General features: G+C 44.1%; 2 protein-coding genes and 1 long non-coding RNA gene across 8 annotated transcripts; 2 read left to right on the forward strand and 1 right to left on the reverse strand.

The window, feature by feature from the left end:
• Window positions 1–1,453: 1,453 nt before the first annotated feature.
• Window positions 1,454–9,627, forward strand: LOC144007512 (uncharacterized). Of its 2 annotated transcripts, XM_077507237.1 has the most exons (12): window positions 1,454–1,939; window positions 5,678–5,712; window positions 5,922–6,314; window positions 6,415–6,594; window positions 6,689–7,518; window positions 7,593–7,833; window positions 7,910–7,950; window positions 8,048–8,082; window positions 8,161–8,230; window positions 8,314–8,946; window positions 9,030–9,115; window positions 9,191–9,627. In XM_077507237.1, the coding sequence occupies exons 5-9, from the start codon at window positions 7,413–7,415 to the stop codon at window positions 8,188–8,190; spliced, it is 453 nt and encodes a 150-aa protein (XP_077363363.1). In that variant the 5' UTR covers window positions 1,454–1,939; window positions 5,678–5,712; window positions 5,922–6,314; window positions 6,415–6,594; window positions 6,689–7,412; the 3' UTR covers window positions 8,191–8,230; window positions 8,314–8,946; window positions 9,030–9,115; window positions 9,191–9,627. The 2 variants fall into 2 exon arrangements, with proteins under 2 accessions (XP_077363363.1, XP_077363362.1); XM_077507236.1 differs by lacking the exon at window positions 1,454–1,939 and having other exon boundaries at window positions 5,622–5,712.
• On the forward strand, window positions 1,924–4,513 carry LOC144007513 (uncharacterized). 2 transcript variants are annotated; one of them, XR_013280195.1, is made up of 9 exons: window positions 1,924–2,725; window positions 2,939–2,976; window positions 3,046–3,265; window positions 3,350–3,401; window positions 3,563–3,601; window positions 3,699–3,766; window positions 3,948–3,987; window positions 4,050–4,123; window positions 4,193–4,513. It is a non-coding gene; the product is annotated as an uncharacterized LOC144007513 (long non-coding RNA). The 2 variants fall into 2 exon arrangements; XR_013280196.1 differs by having other exon boundaries at window positions 1,924–2,045; window positions 2,243–2,725; window positions 3,699–3,987.
• A 6,031-nt stretch (window positions 9,628–15,658) lies between the features above and the next one.
• Window positions 15,659–20,141, reverse strand: LOC144007183 (uncharacterized). 4 transcript variants are annotated; one of them, XM_077506583.1, is made up of 12 exons: window positions 19,966–20,056; window positions 19,586–19,759; window positions 19,368–19,424; window positions 19,088–19,267; window positions 18,165–18,993; window positions 17,850–18,090; window positions 17,733–17,773; window positions 17,601–17,619; window positions 17,448–17,517; window positions 16,733–17,364; window positions 16,564–16,649; window positions 15,659–16,491 (listed from the first exon to the last, which is right to left on the reverse strand). In XM_077506583.1, the coding sequence occupies exons 5-9, from the start codon at window positions 18,268–18,270 to the stop codon at window positions 17,451–17,453; spliced, it is 474 nt and encodes a 157-aa protein (XP_077362709.1). In that variant the 5' UTR covers window positions 18,271–18,993; window positions 19,088–19,267; window positions 19,368–19,424; window positions 19,586–19,759; window positions 19,966–20,056; the 3' UTR covers window positions 15,659–16,491; window positions 16,564–16,649; window positions 16,733–17,364; window positions 17,448–17,450. The 4 variants fall into 4 exon arrangements, with proteins under 4 accessions (XP_077362709.1, XP_077362707.1, XP_077362708.1 ...); XM_077506581.1 differs by adding an exon at window positions 20,072–20,141 and having other exon boundaries at window positions 19,088–19,759; window positions 19,966–20,000; XM_077506582.1 differs by having other exon boundaries at window positions 19,088–19,424.
• Between the last annotated feature and the right edge of the window lie 467 nt (window positions 20,142–20,608).

A 20,608-nucleotide genomic window follows, 5' to 3' on the forward strand; every position in this document is an offset into this window, starting at 1 on the left:
CATATATTCTGGATTCATTACAAATCAACTGAAACATTGCAAGCCTTTTATTATTTTAATATCGCTGATTATGGCTTACAGCTTAACAAAACTCAAATATCCCATCTCAAAATATTAGAATATTTCCTCAGACCAAGTACAAAAAAAAAAAAATGCCATAATCAGCAAAATCACAAAACGTTTTCCCAATGATGACAGCTTCAACATCTGCTGCTGAAGGAGGGCGGCCATCTTACTTATTTGTCTCCACGTTACTTTATTCGACATGCTTCATAAATAAATGAGTGCACTGAGATTAAGAGCAAAGCCAGCTGTGCATTTTAATTGACTTTTATGTTTCTTGTGCTGATGTGTTCATCAGCGGGAGGCAAAGCAGAGTCATGATCCGAAGGAAAGATGGACTTTAGGGAGGGAAAGGACTGTACAAATATCCTGAAATGTGGCCAAGTGTAATTGGATTTTTTTTTTCACATGTCCCCCCATGGAACGATAGTTACACACAAGCTCCCATTCACTTTGATTGGTGTGGACTAACCTTGCAGCAAATCTCTGTGCAAGTTCATCAACCAATTCAAGGTGTTCCCTTGTTGTGTAAAATCATGATTTATTCAGCCGTGGTGAGTCAGGCGGGTGTTTTGAGGGATTTTCATCGATTGTTTTTGTTTGTTTTGTGGATTTTTTATTCCTTTTTTTATTCCTTTGTTTTTGGAATTTTGTTTTGGTGATTTTTTTTTTGTATTTATTGTCCATTGTTTTTTTTTTCCTGTTTGTTCCTGTTTTTCAGAATTTTTTTCATGTTTTCAAGATATTTTTCCTTGTTTTTTTTTTTTTTTTTTTTCCTCAATTTTCTTCTGTTTACATGCCTACGAGACGCAAGCAGGAAGTGTCTCAAACACTCTCCCACAAAAAGGATGACAACGATGGCCTCCGATTGTGTTTATTAGAAGCCTACAGGGGGGCACATTTTAAGGTCAGTTTGACCTACTGGGGTGCACAAAAATTCTTCATTGGACTTTTTTGGGACGCGACACAGCAAGAGGCAGCAAACGCAAATGGACAGGCGCGCATCAAGTGTAATAGAACCCGGCTTCCACACTGCTTTTCTATTTGAGAAAGCGGCGTGAGATGACAAGCTTGTCGAATAGAGAGAACATGAACCCGAGAAAGTTGCGTCTCAAAGGTTTTCAAGCGATAATGACTCATAATGGCCAAATCACTTCGGAAAGAAAGCACTTGAAGAAATGACATCCATTGTTGCGCTCAATTTTTTTTTCTCTCTTTCCTCAAATGTCAGCAGGCGGCTCGGAACAGGAAGTGGGCCCGCGGAGGTGTCGCCTGGGCCGTGATTGACACGCTCTCGTGTGCGTCCTTGCAGTACGCGCGCCTTTATTCCAGCGGCGCCCGCGTGAATTAGAAATTCAAATGAGAGAGAAGGGATGGCGAAAAGGTACGCCGCAATCGTCTCAATGCTGCACTTTTTGTGCGTGGGTGCGCATGCATGCATGTGTGTGCAGAACATACTGTAGAGACACTTTATTGGCCCCATCAGGTGCATCACTTTCCACTCAACACAGCTCCAATTTTAGTTTACATGTAAGCACACTTTATTTGTAGACATTGTTTTAATAGTGTACTGGCTTGTCCCTAATATTTAGGCCAATATGGCCCCCTCATCGGTTGCTCTGAAAAGAATCCAAGGTGTACCTATTTTTTTGTGGCGCGAAAAGAAACAAATTCCCTGGCAAGCCAAAGCAGTCATTGTGACTGGCCACCGGGTGGCGCTAGTGTGCAAAAGTGCCGTTGAACGAGCAGCAGAGGAAGAGGGTTGGGTTTGAATGGTGGACGACAGGCCTGCATGCGGGTTAATTGGAGACAGGTGTGCACAATCAGGTGCAGTGCACAGGTGTGGTGAGATTGCTACCGTGCGGCCTTTTGTCAGGTAAGTGAGCACACGAGCAAATGTTTGTCGCTTTGTTTCCTTTTCTCACAAGGACGTTTTGTTTGTTGCAGGATTGTCACACTTGAGGGACACAACAACGTTTGAGGTTTGTGCACCCGGTTTGCTATGTTTAGCACATTGTGTTTCTTTTTCTCCACCATTTTGAATGTTTGTTTGAATGCTGGCCAGCAGTTTTTTTTCCCTTTTTTAATTGGTTTAAACACCTAATGGCTTTGACCTTGGAAATTGACCAAACACACAAATGATGTTGCCAGCATACAATTAATAGTGTCTGTTTTGCAGGTTTGAAGCGGAGCTGGCTGGAATGTGCAAAAGGAGCAATTTCTCAAGTCAAGACTCAAGTGACACAAAAGTTGATATGTGTGACGAGGGGGACCGTGTTGAGTTCTGGGGCGCGCCTTGGTTGACTTTGGTTATGGGTGCCGATTGGGTGCTATGCTTGAAAGGTTGGATTGAAATGAGGGCAGGTTAGAAACGATTTGGAGAGTCAAATTGTTCTTGCTTGGTGGTCTCTAGTTGTGGCTTGTTGTCTGGATCCAGAGTGGCTTTTTCTTGTGCGAGGTTGGCAATTGAAAGGCGGACTTTGGCAGTGTCGGCTTTAAGGAAGAACTCTATCAAATTCATCAACACAAATAAAACTCCCACATATCCCCCTGACATTTTTGTGTTTCAGGCTTGTGGCGGCACCAGATCTGGCGAGGGGCATCGAAAACAACTGGACCACATTGAGTTCACAAGTGGTTTTTGGGTGGGACGAATTGCCAGGTAAAATATCAACAAAATAAGGGCCGAAAGTTATGTGCTGATTTTGAGTTTTTGGCTGAACGGCCTAAACGCATTCCATTGTTGAATATGGCCATTCAGCCAAAGACGTAAATCGGCATATGACTTCACTATAACTTCTGAAGTATAATATACATATTGTGTATAGTTATCAATAATCTGTCAGTGTTTTCCTCCCCTTTCGATTATTTGCAGGCTGTTTTACGGTGGAGTAAGATGATGACCAAGACGAGGTGAGCAATCAAACGTGTACACAACAAAGTGAGCAGCACGCAATTAATTGCACGCAATTCGTTTTGCAGGGTGAACGATGAGCCGGATGGGACAAAAGGACGTGCGAAGGGAACAACTAAGTTGACATGCCAGTAAAATAAACACGTGACATGCTAGCGTGCTCTGATTTTTTTCGTTTTGGCATTTTGAACTGGCAGACTGGTGAAAGATGAGGTGGACCAGGAAGGCGTCGCTCTGGAGATTCTGCATTGACGGGCCAAGTCCTGAGGAAGAAGCGCTTCCCTGAAGGTGTCTCTGTGGCGCTTCAACTCCTGAAATGGAGTCTTATGTGGTTTTCAGTTGACGTTGTGCGTTTGAAACATTTTGTTGCAGTCTGGTCATCCTGGATTGGGTTTGACGCCTCCTTCAGTGTTCCCTTCTCAAGGTGGGTTCTTCCACTAAAAGCTTTTCCCCTCTTTGGCCCTGTTCAAGAAATGTTTGTATTTTGCTTTTTTGGTCTCAAAATGTTTGCTGCGAAAATGTAAATGTTTTAAGTTAGTTTTTCAAACTGCTAATTGTTATACTGTACCAACTGTTTTCTTTTAGGTTATGTTGGACAAGAGGGAGCAAGATTCACCAGATGAGGTTAATAAAACTGATGAAATGAGAAACGCAGCAGTCCAGTGTGCTTTTAAAAAGGATTTCAAAGCATGTTAAGATTTTTTATTTTTTTTTCCCGTAGCCTTCCCAAACAAGAAAGGCGCAGTTGCTTCAGTGCTTCGAGAGCAACGCACCAACTATACAAGGAGAGTATGGTTTTGTTCCACTAGGCGTGTTTGTGTCTACTTTGTCACTAACTCACTGGGTGTGCACTGACCAACACTAACTGCATGATGGTGATTTTTGTACTGTCATTTGTGAGTCAAACGTACAACAATGCTTCAAGTAGCGGTCACAAAACCCATCTTGTGTTCATGTGCTTTGTTAGCAGGGCGGAAGAGGAGCTGGACGAAAGGAAAGACTGGATAAAGGTAACCAAATGCATGCAGGGCAAATGTCGAAGCAAATGGCACAAGTGCACTTTTTGTCACAGGGCTCAGATGGACGGGATGAGGCAGAGGAACAATTCCAGCCGTCAAATGAAGACGCAACTTGGTGGCTCTTGAGGCGAGTGTCAAATTGGTGCACATTCAAATGGATGACAACACATGCTAAGGCAAGTTTTCTTTTCCGCAGTGTTGCCAAACAAAGGCGCAAAGATGAGGCAGTTGGAGAGTACATCACTAACTAGATCGGGAGATTATGTCTGTGTTCCACTTTGTGTGTTTGTTTACACTCTGTCACTAACTCACTGGGTGTGCACTGCCCAACACTCACTGCATGATTGGGATTTTTTTTCTTTTTTTCCTGCGTTCTGCAACAATGCTTTGTGGGGAAGATGTATTGTGAAATGTTTTTATTTTGGGTCAGAAACTACCTGTCGAGCTTCTTCTGTTTTGTATGTTCCAAATCTGCCTTTGTATTTGAAATAAAAAAATTATGACTGCAAATTTTAAACATTGGGGATGCTGTTTTCTAAGAGTGAAAATGACCAAAGTCGTATGTTCCGATCCATTCTGTACTCGTGCATTAAAAAAATAAATGTCATGACAATCATGAAACAGGTTTGCCATTCAGTTACCAAAATGTGTTTTTAAATGTATAAAAATGACAAGTATGGCATTACAAAATACATAAAATTTTGTCTTAATGCTATTCAAGATCTACAAAACTGACATAGTGGACATTTAACTGCATGAGTTTTACATTGAGTCTTTTTTTTTTTTTTTTTTCTATTTATAAGTGCAATATTGTAAATCTAACACATTGTATGTTGTGAATAAATATTTTGTTTTTCTGTTGTCTGAGTCATTCTTTATCATATTCATTGGTTTGGTTGAGTGACTACATTCTAAGTGACCCTCAACCTGAACTTATTTGCCAAATGTGCAAGAGTTGCTCAATTATTTTGGAGTTAAATACACAACTTATTTTGGAAATTGCTACAATTCACATTTTTAAAGCGCATGAACGGTAACCAAATGTGGAACATTTTACAGCATTGATTGCCCTGAGAAAAAGATGCTTCCGAAACTTGACATCAGCACTTTTTGTGCACCCAGTTTGGTTTTAGCCCACAACCACAGATTGGGTGACGTCACGCCAGGTCGGTGCGCAGGTGTGGCAAGATTGCAACCGTGTGGCCTTTTTTTGTCAAGTAATTGAGCACATGACCAAATGTTTGTCGATTTGTTCCCATTTTTCACAAGGATATTTTGTTTGTTGCTGTGATGATGTGGTCGAATACAAGCGGTTAATTATGAAGCCTAAAAATCGAGGGGCTCAATCCAGAGATGTGCAATGCAACACCTTTTATTCCTGTGATTCACTTTTATTTTTTTGGCATGAAAAGCAATTTTTACGGTAAACCAAAGCGTGATGGGCCACCAGGTGGCGCTAGTGTGCAGAAGTGACGTTCACCAAGCAGACGAGGAAGACGGTTGGCTTTGAATGGATGACGTCAGCCCGGTCGGTTAATTGGAGACAGGTGTGTGCAATCAGGTGCAGTGCACAGGTGTGGTGAGATTGCTACCGTGTGGCCTTTTGTCAGGTAAGTGAGCACACGAGCAAATGTTTGTCAGTTTGTTCCCAGTTTTCACAAGGACGTTTTGTTTGTTGCAGAGTTTTCACACTTGGGGAACGCAACAACGTTTGAGGTTTGAGCACGTTGTACATAAATATAAATTGTTTCTTTTGACACCATTTTAAATGTTTTTGTTTGGTTTTTTTAATGCTGGCCAGCCCTTTTATTTCATTTTATTTATTTGTTTTTAAAGAACACACCTGATGACTTTGAACTCGGTGATTGAACAAACACAAATGACTTGAACCAGCATATGATTAATGGTGCGTGACTGTTTTGCAGGTTGGACGAGGAGCCGTCTGGGATGAGCAAAGAGAACAATTCATCAAGTCTAGAATCAAGCGGCACACAAACGTTTGTGTGGGGAGCATGTTAACAGGAAGGTTGCTTGCTTGACTTTGGTTATGGGTGCCAATTGGGTGCGATGCTCCAAAGGTTGGATTGAAACGAGGACAGGTGTGGAAATTGTTTGTTGAGTTGATGGTTGGAGTCGAATTGTTCTCGCTTGAGGCGATCTCGAGTTGTGGCTTGTCTGGATCCAGAGTGGCTTTTTCTTGTGCGAGGTTGGCAATTGAAAGGCGGGCTTGTGCAGTTTTCTCTCCCCTTCCGTTTTTCAGACTTGTGGACCAGTTTAATGAGTTTTTTTTTTTCTCTCTCTCTCTCATCCAAAGCCAGGTAAGAAAGTACGCACACACTAATACAATAAACAAGTGTAAGATGAACTATGATCCCGACATCTGACAATATTGTTTGTTTGTTTGTTTGTTTTCCTCAGCTCCCTGTGGCGATTACTTGCAGGTTGTTGCAGCTCAACTCCAATTTTTGTGGTCTCGTCGTAGCGCTCAGAGTTGGATGGAGGAAAAGGAGCAATTCCACACATCAGAATCAAGAATCAAGCAGCACAATCTGCCTGTGTATCGTGTAAATGATGGACAGGAGCTTTTGAACTCTTCAGGTGGAGTATTTGACTTGAATATTGTACGGGGCCTTTTTTTGTTTTGCGGTCATGTAAAAATGTTTTTGTGATGTCTTGCATGTCTGTGTTGCAGCACAAAATGAAGATGGATTTTGTTTTGTGCGGTGGATGAGACACGAGGTCAGGTCAACACAAACATGTACCAGGGAATTATATTACAAGGGATTGCATTTATTTCAATAAATTGTTTAAAAAAAAAAAAAGTTAATATTTGTATTATTCAGAATACATAAAGTAAAAAATTTCAAGCCTTTGTTTGGTTCATTTTGGCAGAAATCTAAAATGAGAATTTCATGTGACCAACAAAATTTCCTGGTGACTGTTGACTTGATAGTTCACCGCTTACGAAGCTCCTTCAGATTTTTGAATCTTGGTTGCTTGACATCCTCTTCATCTCCGTCACTTGTGCACCTTTTCCAACCACGTTTTCTCCTTCCTCTTCATCTCATTTTGATGCGGCACTTTTTGAGCATCAGCTGACTTTGCTTTTCTTTTTTTTTTTTTCCCTCTTGGTGATGATTTTCTGCACACCTGTCAAGTCATCAGTCTTGCGCGTGATTCTGAAGCCTACAAACCAATACTGAGACCGTTTAAAGGCCTCTGAACTTGGACTTTGTCATGATATTCTAATTTTGGCAAAGACTATAATTTTATTTTTTGTCTTTCTGCCATAATCATCAAAATTCTAACAGGCTTGAAATACTTCACTTAGAAACTTAGAATGCAAAACTCTGACTTTTTTTGAAACATTATTGAAATAAATGGACTATTTCTTGATAATCTAATTTCTGTCATGCATGCATAAAAAGGCTGTGACTTGTCATGTTATTGCGCAACCTCTTCCCTGTGTTGTCTTCCTGCATGTTCGTTCGGAGACGTGCCTGCAGGAGCCACCGGACGAAGGTAATGATCCACACACACAATCAAGTGAGCAGCAGACAATTGTACATGAACTCTCAATCTGCATTGATCGACAGGACCAGGACCAGTTCTGGAGGGAAACGTGCTTCTCCCAGGAGTCGACCTGCAGGGCTTCAACTCATTGAATGGAGTCTCGTGTTGCAGTGAACATTGTGTAACACCACAATATGTTGAATGTTCCCCACTCAGCATCTGTTGCATCCTGGAAGGGGATTGGATGGGTCCCGCCATCTCGGCTTTCTTCGCCAAATGGACTTTGGAGGGTTTTTCCTTGCCCGGACCGGTTGGGTGCTTGAGGTGAGGGGATGTCGCCCGCCAACCTTTTGGCACTTTTGGAAACGACGGCCTAGACAAATGCGCTTGTTTCTTGCAGGCTGGAGAAGGAGCCGGAATCCATCGTGTCCAACCACAGCAGTGTAATAAATGCACAAAATGGACCATTTTCTTGTTTTGGAAACTAATTGTACTTGTCCCGATCTGTTCTTGTGGGTTCTGTTGCATGGTGGCGTTGGGGTGGGACGGGAGAGAGGCGCAAAGATCCACCAGGTGAGGGTGACAAAATCCGACAGACACCGAAATGAAAAATGCAGCAATCTGTGGATTTTGTTTTTTTGCAATGTGAAGAAACCACTTGGGATGGGAAACGCCAAGTAGAGCCAGAGCAAGTTCACGTTCAGAAATGCACAAATGAATGGTAAGGCTGGGCACAAGTAACAAAATGCATAATTTAATATGCAAGGGGCATAAAATACATATCTATTTTTTATTTTTGTGCAGGTGTGAGGTGGATGTGGCTGGAATGAAGAAAAGCAGTTCCACAAATGAAGAATCAAGCAGCACACAAGTATCTGTCCGAGACGTGGCTGGAAATGGTGAACTGGAGGGGGCAGAGTAGAGCGCCTTGTGGTTTGCCTTGCTTGAGTGTTGTTGGTTGATTTTGTGGTTTGGGTTTGAAAGGTTGTAATGAGGGCAGGCATGGCTTTTTTATTTTATTTTTTTAAGCTGATGGTTGGACTCGTGTCTGTATACTTGAGTACTCTTTGGGAAGGAATGTTGGAAATCTTTGCTTTGGCTTGTCTGGATCCAGACCGTCTTTTTGTTGTTTGAGGTTGGCAATTTGGAAGCAGGTGTGTACAGCGTAGGCGTGGTTTGAAGGAGAGCTCCATCGTGTTGTTCGACACAAATGAAACATTTGTCTGGGTGTTTCAAAGTTGCGGAGGCACCGGTTCGAACGAGCGGTGCCAAGAGGAACGAGACAACGTGAAGGAGTACGTAGACAAATCAAGTGACCTGCACACAACTAATAGTTTTTTAATTTTTGCAGTTGTGAACGGCGGGAAATGAGCCAGGTCAAAGATGGGTAAAAATCAGGTTGAAAGAGGAGCCTATCGAAGGAAAGACTCGACAAAGGTAACAAAACCCGTGACAAATAAGTCAAGCGGCACGAAACTCATTTGTAACAATCAAGCAAACTCAAATTTTGATTGGCGCAGGACTCAGAGATTGGTGAGAGGAGGAAGAGGAACGATTCCACCCGTCAAATGAAGACTTCAAGATGAACAGCTTCTTGGCAATTGAGGCAAGTGTAAAATAAGTACGTTGTTAAATGGTTCACATGTTAATACTTTTTTGTTGTTGTTTTTTTTGTTTTTAGTTGGTAGTGGCATTCCGAAACGAAGGTGCAGATGCCACGGCCCTTTGCGAGGAAAGCGCAAACTGCACAGGGAGACTATTTGTTGAATTTGTCACCATCCTGTGAAAAACGTCTAATTTTTTTTTGTTTTGTTTTTTTGTTTTTGTTTTTTGGGGTTGCCTGAAAGACAAATGCTCACGTATTTTTGACAGGATAGCAACGGCTCGTTTTTTCACTCTGTCACTAACTCACTGGGTGTGCACTGACAAACACTGACTGCATGATGGGGATTTTGTTCTGACCTGTGTCAAGGCAATGTTTGAACAATTCTGAAATATTCTATTTTTATTTTATTTTATTTTGTTTTATTTTATTCTGTCTGGACTGACTTGTAAAGCTTTGTTCGGTTTTGTATCTGCCAAATGTGCCTTTGTACTTTTATTAAAATTGTGAACTGATGTTTGACTGTTTCACTTGAATTATATTAGTGTCCTGTGCAAAAACATTGAAAAACGCAAGGAGTATGAATACTTTTGCAAGGTATTGTACACGTATGTTTTCTAAGAGTGAAAAAGCTAAAGTAGAAGGCATTTTCCTAAACGTTCCGTACTATGACAAAAACACAGGCTTAAAATGTGATTAAAAATGTGTTGGGCATTTAAAGCCAGGCAAAAGTGACTTTTTATTTTATTTATTTATTTTTTTTTTAAACAGTATAAGAATCACGACAAACTGTAAAAGATTTTCACTTGAGTCTTTGTGTGGTGTCTTCTGTTTTTCATCGCCGTAAGTGCCATTAATTGTAAGCATCACAATCTATTGTAGATGCGTGTCGTGAATAAAGTGATTTTTGTGTGTGTGTGTGTGTGTGTGTGTGTGTGTGTGTGTGTGTGTGTGTGTGTGTGTGTGTGTGTGTGTGTGTGTGTGTTGTCCGAGTCCTTTATCACGCAGTCATGGTTCATGGATCAGTATAGTTGAGTGACTCCGTTCAAGGCAAACCTGATTCCGCTTTATCAAATGAGTTGCAAAATTAGTTTGCAATTAAATATCGGACTTACTATGGTAGGCCCTAAATAGTTGTGAAATATCACGTCCGACTCCAGCCACGTGTGCCGACCATCCGTGCGTAAGTTCTGTTGCTGTAACAGGCTCAAACAGTCCTTTGTGCATCATCCTAAAGCTAAATGAGGTGCTTTCTAGAAATCAGCCACAATTTGGTGGTCAAGGCATTGGACTGGAGTACTTCAACACATATGTTCAAATCCAGCCACGTCCCTTCGAAAACAGCGCCCTCTCCTGCTTATGTCTTGAACTTTTCAATCCAGGTAAAATTAAGACAAAAGCGCAAGTGGTCCTGGTATTACCAGTCTTACGGTGACCTGGTGGTCAAGGCCAAAGATTAGAGTACTTCAATGCGTGGGTTCAAATCCAGGCACATCCCTTACAAAACAGCACCCTCTTATGTCTTGAAGAACTGGAACCTTTCAGGCCATGTAAAACAAAAGACAAAAGCGCACGTGGTCCTCTTCCCATCACTCCCACGGTGGTCTGGTGGTCCAGGCATTTTTCCTGAACTACTTCAATACATGAGTTCAAATCCAGGCACATCCTTTACAGAACACCAGTCCATCATGTATATGTCTTGAAGATCTTGACTTCAGATTAGGTTAAAGAAAAGACAAAAGCGCACATGGCCCGTGTACTACCACTCCTGCTGTGATCTGGTGGTCAAGCAATTGGACTGGAGTCCCCAAGTATGCGGGTTCAAGTCCAGGAACATCCCTTGCAGAGTTGTCCCCCCTCCTGTTTATGTCTTAAAGAATTTGACTTTGTAAAGTTAAAAAAAAAAAACTGGAGTACTTCTGTGTGTGGGTTCAAATCCAGGCATGTCCCTTACAGAACATCGCCCCCTCCTGCTTATGTCTTGAAGACCTTCCTTTCAGGCCAGGCAAAAGAAAGGACAAAAGCGCACGTGGTCCTGGTATCTTCACTCCTTCCGTGGCCTGGTGGTAAAGGCATTGGACTGGCGTACTTCAGTACCGTGGATCAAAGCCAGGCACATCCCTAATAAAACAGAGCCCCCTCCTGCTTCTGTCTTGAAGAACTTCAGGCCAGGTAAAAGAAAAGACAAAAGCGCACGTGGTCCTGGTACCATCACTCCTATCGTGGCCTGGTGGTGAAGGCATTGGACTGGAGTACTTCAGTACTGTGGATCAAAGCCAGGCACATCCCTAATAAAACAGTGCCCCCTCCTGCTTATGTCTTGAAGAATTTCCTTTCAGGCCAGGTAAAAGAAAGGACAAAAGCGCACGTGGTCCTGGTACCATCACTCCTATCGTGGCCTGGTGGTGAAGGCATTGGACTGGAGTACTTCAGTACCGTGGATCAAAGCCAGGCACATCCCTGTTAAAACAGCGCCCCCTCCAGCTTACGTCTTGAAGAAATTGACAAAAAACAAACGAAAAAAAAAGACAAAAACGCACGTGGCCTAGACACTTTCGCTCCTACCATGGCCTGGTGGTCAAGTCATTGGCCTGGAGTCCTAAAGTACCTGGGTTCAAATCCAGACACATCCAAGAGCAAAGTGAGCACAGGCTCAGAGTGACAGGATAGGTAGCGGGGGGAGGAGAGCAAAGCAGAGGATAGTAGAAGTGGGGGGGGTTAGGTAGGTAGGGAGGATGGGATAGGTAGCAGTGGGGGGGGGGTTAGGTAGGTAGGTAGGTAGGTGGGGTAGGTAGGATAGAGGTAGCAGGGGGTAGGTTAGGGAGAGGGAGAGGGATAGGGAGAAGGGGGTGGGCAGGATAAGGAGAGATAGAGGGGGCAGGATAGGGAGAGATAGAGGGGGCAGGATAAGGAGAGATAGAGGGGGGTGGGGCAGGATAGGGAGAGATAGAGGGGGGGAGGACAGGGAGAGATAGAGGGGGGGAGGACAGGGAGAGATAGAGGGGGGGAGGACAGGGAGAGATAGAGGGGGGGAGGACAGGGAGAGATAGAGGGGGGGAGGACAGGGAGAGATAGAGGGGGGGAGGACAGGGAGAGATAGAGGGGGGGAGGACAGGGAGAGATAGAGGGGGGAGGACAGGGAGAGATAGAGGGGGGCAGGATAGGGAGAGATAGAGGGGGGCAGGATAGGGAGAGATAGAGGGGGGCAGGATAGGGAGAGATAGAGGGGGGCAGGATAGGGAGAGATAGAGGGGGTTGGGGCAGGATAGGGAGAGATAGAAGGGGGTGGGGCAGGATAGGGAGAGATAGAAGGGGGTGGGGCAGGACAGGGAGAGATAGAGGGGGGGAGGACAGGGAGAGATAGAGGGGGGGAGGACAGGGAGAGATAGAGGGGGGGAGGACAGGGAGAGATAGAAGGGGGTGGGGCAGGATAGGGAGAGATAGAGGGGGGAGGACAGGGAGAGATAGAGGGGGGGAGGGACAGGGAGAGATAGGGGGGGGGGGGACAGGGAGAGATAGGGGGGCGGGGGGGACAGGGAGAGATAGAGGGGGGAGGACAGGGAGAGATAGAGGGGGGAGGACAGGGAGAGACAAAGGGGGGGGGGGCAGATCAGGAAGAGGTAGCAGAGGGGGTGGGTAGTTCAGGGAAAAGTAGAGAGGGGTGGGGTATTGCTGCTGCCATACAGCATTTTAATGGCCTTCTCTGCAGCAGTAGTTAAAGTATAAATGTTATTTAAAAAAAAATAATATTTATTATTATTTTTTTTTTATAAATAATATATTAATTTGAACTACTGCTGCAGAGAAGGCCATTAAAATGCTGTATGGCAGCAGCAATACCCCCGCTATCTCTCCCTGTCCTCCCCCCCCTATCTCTCCCTATCCTGCCCCACCCCCTTCTATCTCTCCCTGTCCTGCCCCCCTCTATCTCTCCCTGTCCTGCCCCCCTCTATCTCTCCCTGTCCTCCCCCCCTCTATCTCTCCCTATCCTGCCCCACCCCCTTCTATCTCTCCCTATCCTGCCCCACCCCCTTCTATCTCTCCTATCCTGCCCCACCCCCTTCCATCTCTCCCTGTCCTGCCCCCCTCTATCTCTCCCTATCCTGCCCACCCCCTTTTATCTCTCCCTATCCTGCCCCCACCCCCCTCTATCTCTCCCTGTCCTCCCCCCTCTATCTCTCCCTGTCCTCCCCCCCTCTATCTCTCCCTGTCCTCCCCCCCTCTATCTCTCCCTGTCCTCCCCCCCTCTATCTCTCCCTGTCCTCCCCCCCTCTATCTCTCCCTGTCCTCCCCCCCTCTATCTCTCCCTGTCCTCCCCCCCTCTATCTCTCCCTATCCTGCCCCACCCCCTTCTACCTCTACCTATCCTGCCCCACCCCCTTCTACCTCTACCTATCCTCACCACTCTATCTCTCCCTATCCTGCCCCAACCCTTTCTACCTCTACCTATCCTCCCCCACCCCCCTCTATCTCTCCTTATCCTGCCCCCTCTATCTCTCCCTATCCTGCCCCCCTCTATCTCTCCTTATCCTGCCCCACCCCCTTCTCCCTATCCCTCTCCCTCTCCCTAACCTACCCCCTGCTACCTCTATCCTACCTACCCCACCTACCTACCTACCTACCTACCCCCCCCCCACTGCTACCTATCCCATCCTCCCTACCTACCTAACCCCCCCCACTTCTACTATCCTCTGCTTTGCTCTCCTCCCCCCGCTACCTATCCTGTCACTCTGAGCCTGTGCTCACTTTGCTCTTGGATGTGTCTGGATTTGAACCCAGGTACTTTAGGACTCCAGGCCAATGACTTGACCACCAGGCCATGGTAGGAGCGAAAGTGTCTAGGCCACGTGCGTTTTTGTCTTTTTTTTTTCGGTTTGTTTTTTTGTCAATTTCTTCAAGACGTAAGCTGGAGGGGGCGCTGTTTTAACAGGGATGTGCCTGGCTTTGATCCAGCGGTACTGAAGTACTCCAGTCCAATGCCTTCACCACCAGGCCACGATAGGAGTGATGGTACCAGGACCACGTGCGCTTTTGTCCTTTCTTTTACCTGGCCTGAAAGGAAATTCTTCAAGACATAAGCAGGAGGGGGCACTGTTTTATTAGGGATGTGCCTGGCTTTGATCCACAGTACTGAAGTACTCCAGTCCAATGCCTTCACCACCAGGCCACGATAGGAGTGATGGTACCAGGACCACGTGCGCTTTTGTCTTTTCTTTTGCCTGGCCTGAAGAAATTCTTCAAGACATAAGCAGGAGGGGGCGCTGTTTTATTAGGTATGTGCCTGGCTTTGATCCACAGTACTGAAGTACTCCAGTCCAATGCCTTCACCACCAGGCCACGATAAGAGTGATGGTACCAGGACCACGTGCGCTTTTGTCCTTTCTTTTACCTGGCCTGAAAGGAAGTTCTTCAAGACATAAGCAGGAGGGGGCGCTGTTCTGTAAGTGACATGCCTGGATTTGAACCCACACACAGAAGTTCTCCAGTTCAATGCCTTTACCGCCAGGCCACGGTAGGAGTGTTGATACCAGGACCACGTGCGCTTTTGTATTTTCTTTTACCTGGCCTGAAAGGAAGTTCTTCAAGACATAAGCAGGAGGGGGAGCTGTTCTTTAAGGGACATGCCTGGATTTGAACCCACACACAGAAGTATTCCAGTCCAATGCCTTTACCCCCAGGCCACGGTAGACGTGATAGTACCAGGACCACGTGCGATTTTGTCTTTTCTTTTACCTGGCCTGAAGTTCTTCAAGACAGAAGCAGGAGGGGGCTCTGTTTTATTAGGGATGTGCCTGGCTTTGATCCACGGTACTGAAGTACGCCAGTCCAATGCCTTTACCACCAGGCCACGGAAGGAGTGAAGATACCAGGACCACGTGCGCTTTTGTCCTTTCTTTTGCCTGGCCTGAAAGGAAGGTCTTCAAGACATAAGCAGGAGGGGGCGATGTTCTGTAAGGGACATGCCTGGATTTGAACCCACACACAGAAGTACTCCAGTTTTTTTTTTTTAACTTTACAAAGTCAAATTCTTTAAGACATAAACAGGAGGGGGGACAACTCTGCAAGGGATGTTCCTGGACTTGAACCCGCATACTTGGGGACTCCAGTCCAATTGCTTGACCACCAGATCACAGCAGGAGTGGTAGTACACGGGCCATGTGCGCTTTTGTCTTTTCTTTAACCTAATCTGAAGTCAAGATCTTCAAGACATATACATGATGGACTGGTGTTCTGTAAAGGATGTGCCTGGATTTGAACTCATGTATTGAAGTAGTTCAGGAAAAATGCCTGGACCACCAGACCACCGTGGGAGTGATGGGAAGAGGACCACGTGCGCTTTTGTCTTTTGTTTTACATGGCCTGAAAGGTTCCAGTTCTTCAAGACATAAGAGGGTGCTGTTTTGTAAGGGATGTGCCTGGAACTCATTTGATAAAGCGGAATCAGGTTGAGTGTCAGTTTGCCTTGAACGGAGTCACTCAACTATACTGATCCATGAACCATGACTGCGTGATAAAGGACTCGGACAACACACACACACACACAAAAAAAAATCACTTTATTCACGACACGCATCTACAATAGATTGTGATGCTTACAATTAATGGCACTTACGGCGATGAAAAACAGAAGACACCACACAAAGACTCAAGTGAAAATCTTTTACAGTTTGTCGTGATTCTTATACTGTTTAAAAAAAAATAAAAAAAAATAAAATAAAAAGTCACTTTTGCCTGGCTTTAAATGCCCAACACATTTTTAATCACATTTTAAGCCTGTGTTTTTGTCATAGTACGGAACGTTTAGGAAAATGCTTTCTACTTTAGCTTTTTCACTCTTAGAAAACATACGTGTACAATACCTTGCAAAAGTATTCATACTCCTTGCGTTTTTCAATGTTTTTGCACAGGACACTAATATAATTCAAGTGAAACAGTCAAACATCAGTTCACAATTTTAATAAAAGTACAAAGGCACATTTGGCCAATACAAAACCGAACAAAGCTTTACAAGTCAGTCCAGACAGAATAAAATAAAACAAAATAAAATAAAATAAAAATAGAATATTTCAGAATTATTCAAACATTGCCTTGACACAGGTCAGAACAAAATCCCCATCATGCAGTCAGTGTTTGTCAGTGCACACCCAGTGAGTTAGTGACAGAGTGAAAAAACGAGCCGTTGCTATCCTGTCAAAAATACGTGAGCATTTGTCTTTCAGGCAACCCCAAAAAACAAAAACAAAAAAACAAAACAAAAAAAAATTAGACGTTTTTCACAGGATGGTGACAAATTCAACAAATAGTCTCCCTGTGCAGTTTGCGCTTTCCTCGCAAAGGGCCGTGGCATCTGCACCTTCGTTTCGGAATGCCACTACCAACTAAAAACAAAAAAAAAAACAAAAAAGTATTAACATGTGAACCATTTAACAACGTACTTATTTTACACTTGCCTCAATTGCCAAGAAGCTGTTCATCTTGAAGTCTTCATTTGACGGGTGGAATCGTTCCTCTTCCTCCTCTCACCAATCTCTGAGTCCTGCGCCAATCAAAATTTGACTTTGCTTGATTGTTACAAATGAGTTTCGTGCCGCTTGACTTATTTGTCACGGGTTTTGTTACCTTTGTCGAGTCTTTCCTTCGATAGGCTCCTCTTTCAACCTGATTTTTACCCATCTTTGACCTGGCTCATTTCCCGCCGTTCACAACTGCAAAAATTAAAAACTATTAGTTGTGTGCAGGTCACTTGATTTGTCTACGTACTCCTTCGCGTTGTCTCGTTCCTCTTGGCACCGCTCGTTCGAACCGGTGCCTCCGCAACTTTGAAACACCCAGACAAATGTTTCATTTGTGTCTAACAACACGATGGAGCTCTCCTTCAAACCACGCCTACGCTGTACACACCTGCTTCCAAATTGCCAACCTCAAACAACAAAAAGACGGTCTGGATCCAGACAAGCCAAAGCAAAGATTTCCAACATTCCTTCCCAAAGAGTACTCAAGTATACAGACACGAGTCCAACCATCAGCTTAAAAAAATAAAATAAAAAAGCCATGCCTGCCCTCATTACAACCTTTCAAACCCAAACCACAAAATCAACCAACAACACTCAAGCAAGGCAAACCACAAGGCGCTCTACTCTGCCCCCTCCAGTTCACCATTTCCAGCCACGTCTTGGACAGATACTTGTGTGCTGCTTGATTCTTCATTTGTGGAACTGCTTTTCTTCATTCCAGCCACATCCACCTCACACCTGCACAAAAATAAAAAATAGATATGTATTTTGTGCCCCTTGCATATTAAATTATGCATTTTGTTACTTGTGCCCAGCCTTACCATTCATTTGTGCATTTCTGAACGTGAACTTGCTCTGGCTCTACTTGGCGTTTCCCATCCCAAGTGGTTTCTTCACATTGCAAAAAAACAAAACAAAATCCACAGATTGCTGCATTTTTCATTTCGGTGTCTGTCGGCTTTTGTCACCCTCACCTGGTGGATCTTTGTGCCTCTCTCCCGTCCCACCCCAACGCCACCATGCAACAGAACCCACAAGAACAGATGGGGACAAGTACAATTAGTTTCCAAAACAAGAAAATGGTCGATTTTGTGCATTTATTACACTGCTGTGGTTGGACACGATGAATTCCGGCTCCTTCTCCAGCCTGCAAGAAACAAGCGCATTTGTCTAGGCCGTCGTTTCCAAAAGTGCCAAAAGGTTGGCGGGCGACATCCCCTCACCTCAAGCACCCAACCGGTCCGGGCAAGGAAAAACCCTCCAAAGTCCATTTGGCGAAGAAAGCCGAGATGGCGGGACCCATCCAATCCCCTTCCAGGATGCAACAGATGCTGAGTGGGGAACATTCAACATATTGTGGTGTTACACAATGTTCACTGCAACACGAGACTCCATTCAATGAGTTGAAGCCCTGCAGGTCGACTCCTGGGAGAAGCACGTTTCCTTCCAGAACTGGTCCTGGTCCTGTCGATCAATGCAGATTGAGAGTTCATGTACAATTGTCTGCTGCTCACTTGATTGTGTGTGTGGATCATTACCTTCGTCCGGTGGCTCCTGCAGGCACGTCTCCGAACGAACATGCAGGAAGACAACACAGGGAAGAGGTTGCGCAATAACATGACAAGTCACAGCCTTTTTATGCATGCATGACAGAAATTAGATTATCAAGAAATAGTCCATTTATTCCAATAATGTTTCAAAAAAGTCAAAGTTTTGCATTCTAAGTTTCTAAGTGAAGTATTTCAAGCCTGTTAGAATTTTGATGATTATGGCAGAAAGACAAAAAATAAAATTATAGTCTTTGCCAAAATTAGAATATCATGACAAAGTCCAAGTTCAGAGGCCTTTAAACGGTCTCAGTATTGGTTTGTAGGCTTCAGAATCACGCGCAAGACTGATGACTTGACAGGTGTGCAGAAAATCATCACCAAGAGGGAAAAAAAAAAAAAGAAAAGCAAAGTCAGCTGATGCTCAAAAAGTGCCGCATCAAAATGAGATGAAGAGGAAGGAGAAAACGTGGTTGGAAAAGGTGCACAAGTGACGGAGATGAAGAGGATGTCAAGCAACCAAGATTCAAAAATCTGAAGGAGCTTCGTAAGCGGTGAACTATCAAGTCAACAGTCACCAGGAAATTTTGTTGGTCACATGAAATTCTCATTTTAGATTTCTGCCAAAATGAACCAAACAAAGGCTTGAAATTTTTTACTTTATGTATTCTGAATAATACAAATATTAACTTTTTTTTTTTTTAAACAATTTATTGAAATAAATGCAATCCCTTGTAATATAATTCCCTGGTACATGTTTGTGTTGACCTGACCTCGTGTCTCATCCACCGCACAAAACAAAATCCATCTTCATTTTGTGCTGCAACACAGACATGCAAGACATCACAAAAACATTTTTACATGACCGCAAAACAAAAAAAGGCCCCGTACAATATTCAAGTCAAATACTCCACCTGAAGAGTTCAAAAGCTCCTGTCCATCATTTACACGATACACAGGCAGATTGTGCTGCTTGATTCTTGATTCTGATGTGTGGAATTGCTCCTTTTCCTCCATCCAACTCTGAGCGCTACGACGAGACCACAAAAATTGGAGTTGAGCTGCAACAACCTGCAAGTAATCGCCACAGGGAGCTGAGGAAAACAAACAAACAAACAAACAATATTGTCAGATGTCGGGATCATAGTTCATCTTACACTTGTTTATTGTATTAGTGTGTGCGTACTTTCTTACCTGGCTTTGGATGAGAGAGAGAGAGAAAAAAAAAACTCATTAAACTGGTCCACAAGTCTGAAAAACGGAAGGGGAGAGAAAACTGCACAAGCCCGCCTTTCAATTGCCAACCTCGCACAAGAAAAAGCCACTCTGGATCCAGACAAGCCACAACTCGAGATCGCCTCAAGCGAGAACAATTCGACTCCAACCATCAACTCAACAAACAATTTCCACACCTGTCCTCGTTTCAATCCAACCTTTGGAGCATCGCACCCAATTGGCACCCATAACCAAAGTCAAGCAAGCAACCTTCCTGTTAACATGCTCCCCACACAAACGTTTGTGTGCCGCTTGATTCTAGACTTGATGAATTGTTCTCTTTGCTCATCCCAGACGGCTCCTCGTCCAACCTGCAAAACAGTCACGCACCATTAATCATATGCTGGTTCAAGTCATTTGTGTTTGTTCAATCGCCGAGTTCAAAGTCATCAGGTGTGTTCTTTAAAAACAAATAAAATGAAATAAAAGGGCTGGCCAGCATTAAAAAAAACAAAACAAAAACATTTAAAATGGTGTCAAAAGAAACAATTTATATTTCTGTACAATGTGCTCAAACCTCAAACGTTGTTGCGTTCCCCAAGTGTGAAAACTCTGCAACAAACAAAACGTCCTTGTGAAAACTGGGAACAAACTGACAAACATTTGCTCGTGTGCTCACTTACCTGACAAAAGGCCGCACGGTCGCAATCTCACCACACCTGTGCACTGCACCTGATTGCACACACCTGTCTCCAATTAACCTACAGGCCTGACGTCATCCATTCAAAGCCAACCGTCTTCCTCGTCTGCTTGGTGAACGTCACTTCTGCACACTAGCGCCACCTGATGGCCCATCACGCTCTGGTTTACCGTAAAAATTGCTTTTCATGCCAAAAAAAATAAAAGTGAATCACAGGAATAAAAGGTCTTGCATTGCACATCTCTGGATTGAGCCCCTCGATTTTTAGGCTTCATAATTAACCGCTTGTATTCGACCACATCATCACAGCAACAAACAAAATATCCTTGTGAAAAATAGGAACAAATCGACAAACATTTGGTCATGTGCTCAATTACTTGACAAAAAAAAAAAGGCCACACGGTTGCAATCTTTCCACACCTGCGCACCGACCTGGCGTGACGTCACCCAATCTGTGGTTGTGGGCTAAAACCAAACTGGGTGCACAAAAAGTTCTGTCAAGTTTCGGAAGCATCTTTTT

The sequence above is a fragment of the Festucalex cinctus genome, chromosome 19 (genome assembly GCF_051991245.1).
Source record: "Festucalex cinctus isolate MCC-2025b chromosome 19, RoL_Fcin_1.0, whole genome shotgun sequence".
Classification (NCBI taxonomy): domain Eukaryota; kingdom Metazoa; phylum Chordata; class Actinopteri; order Syngnathiformes; family Syngnathidae; genus Festucalex; species Festucalex cinctus.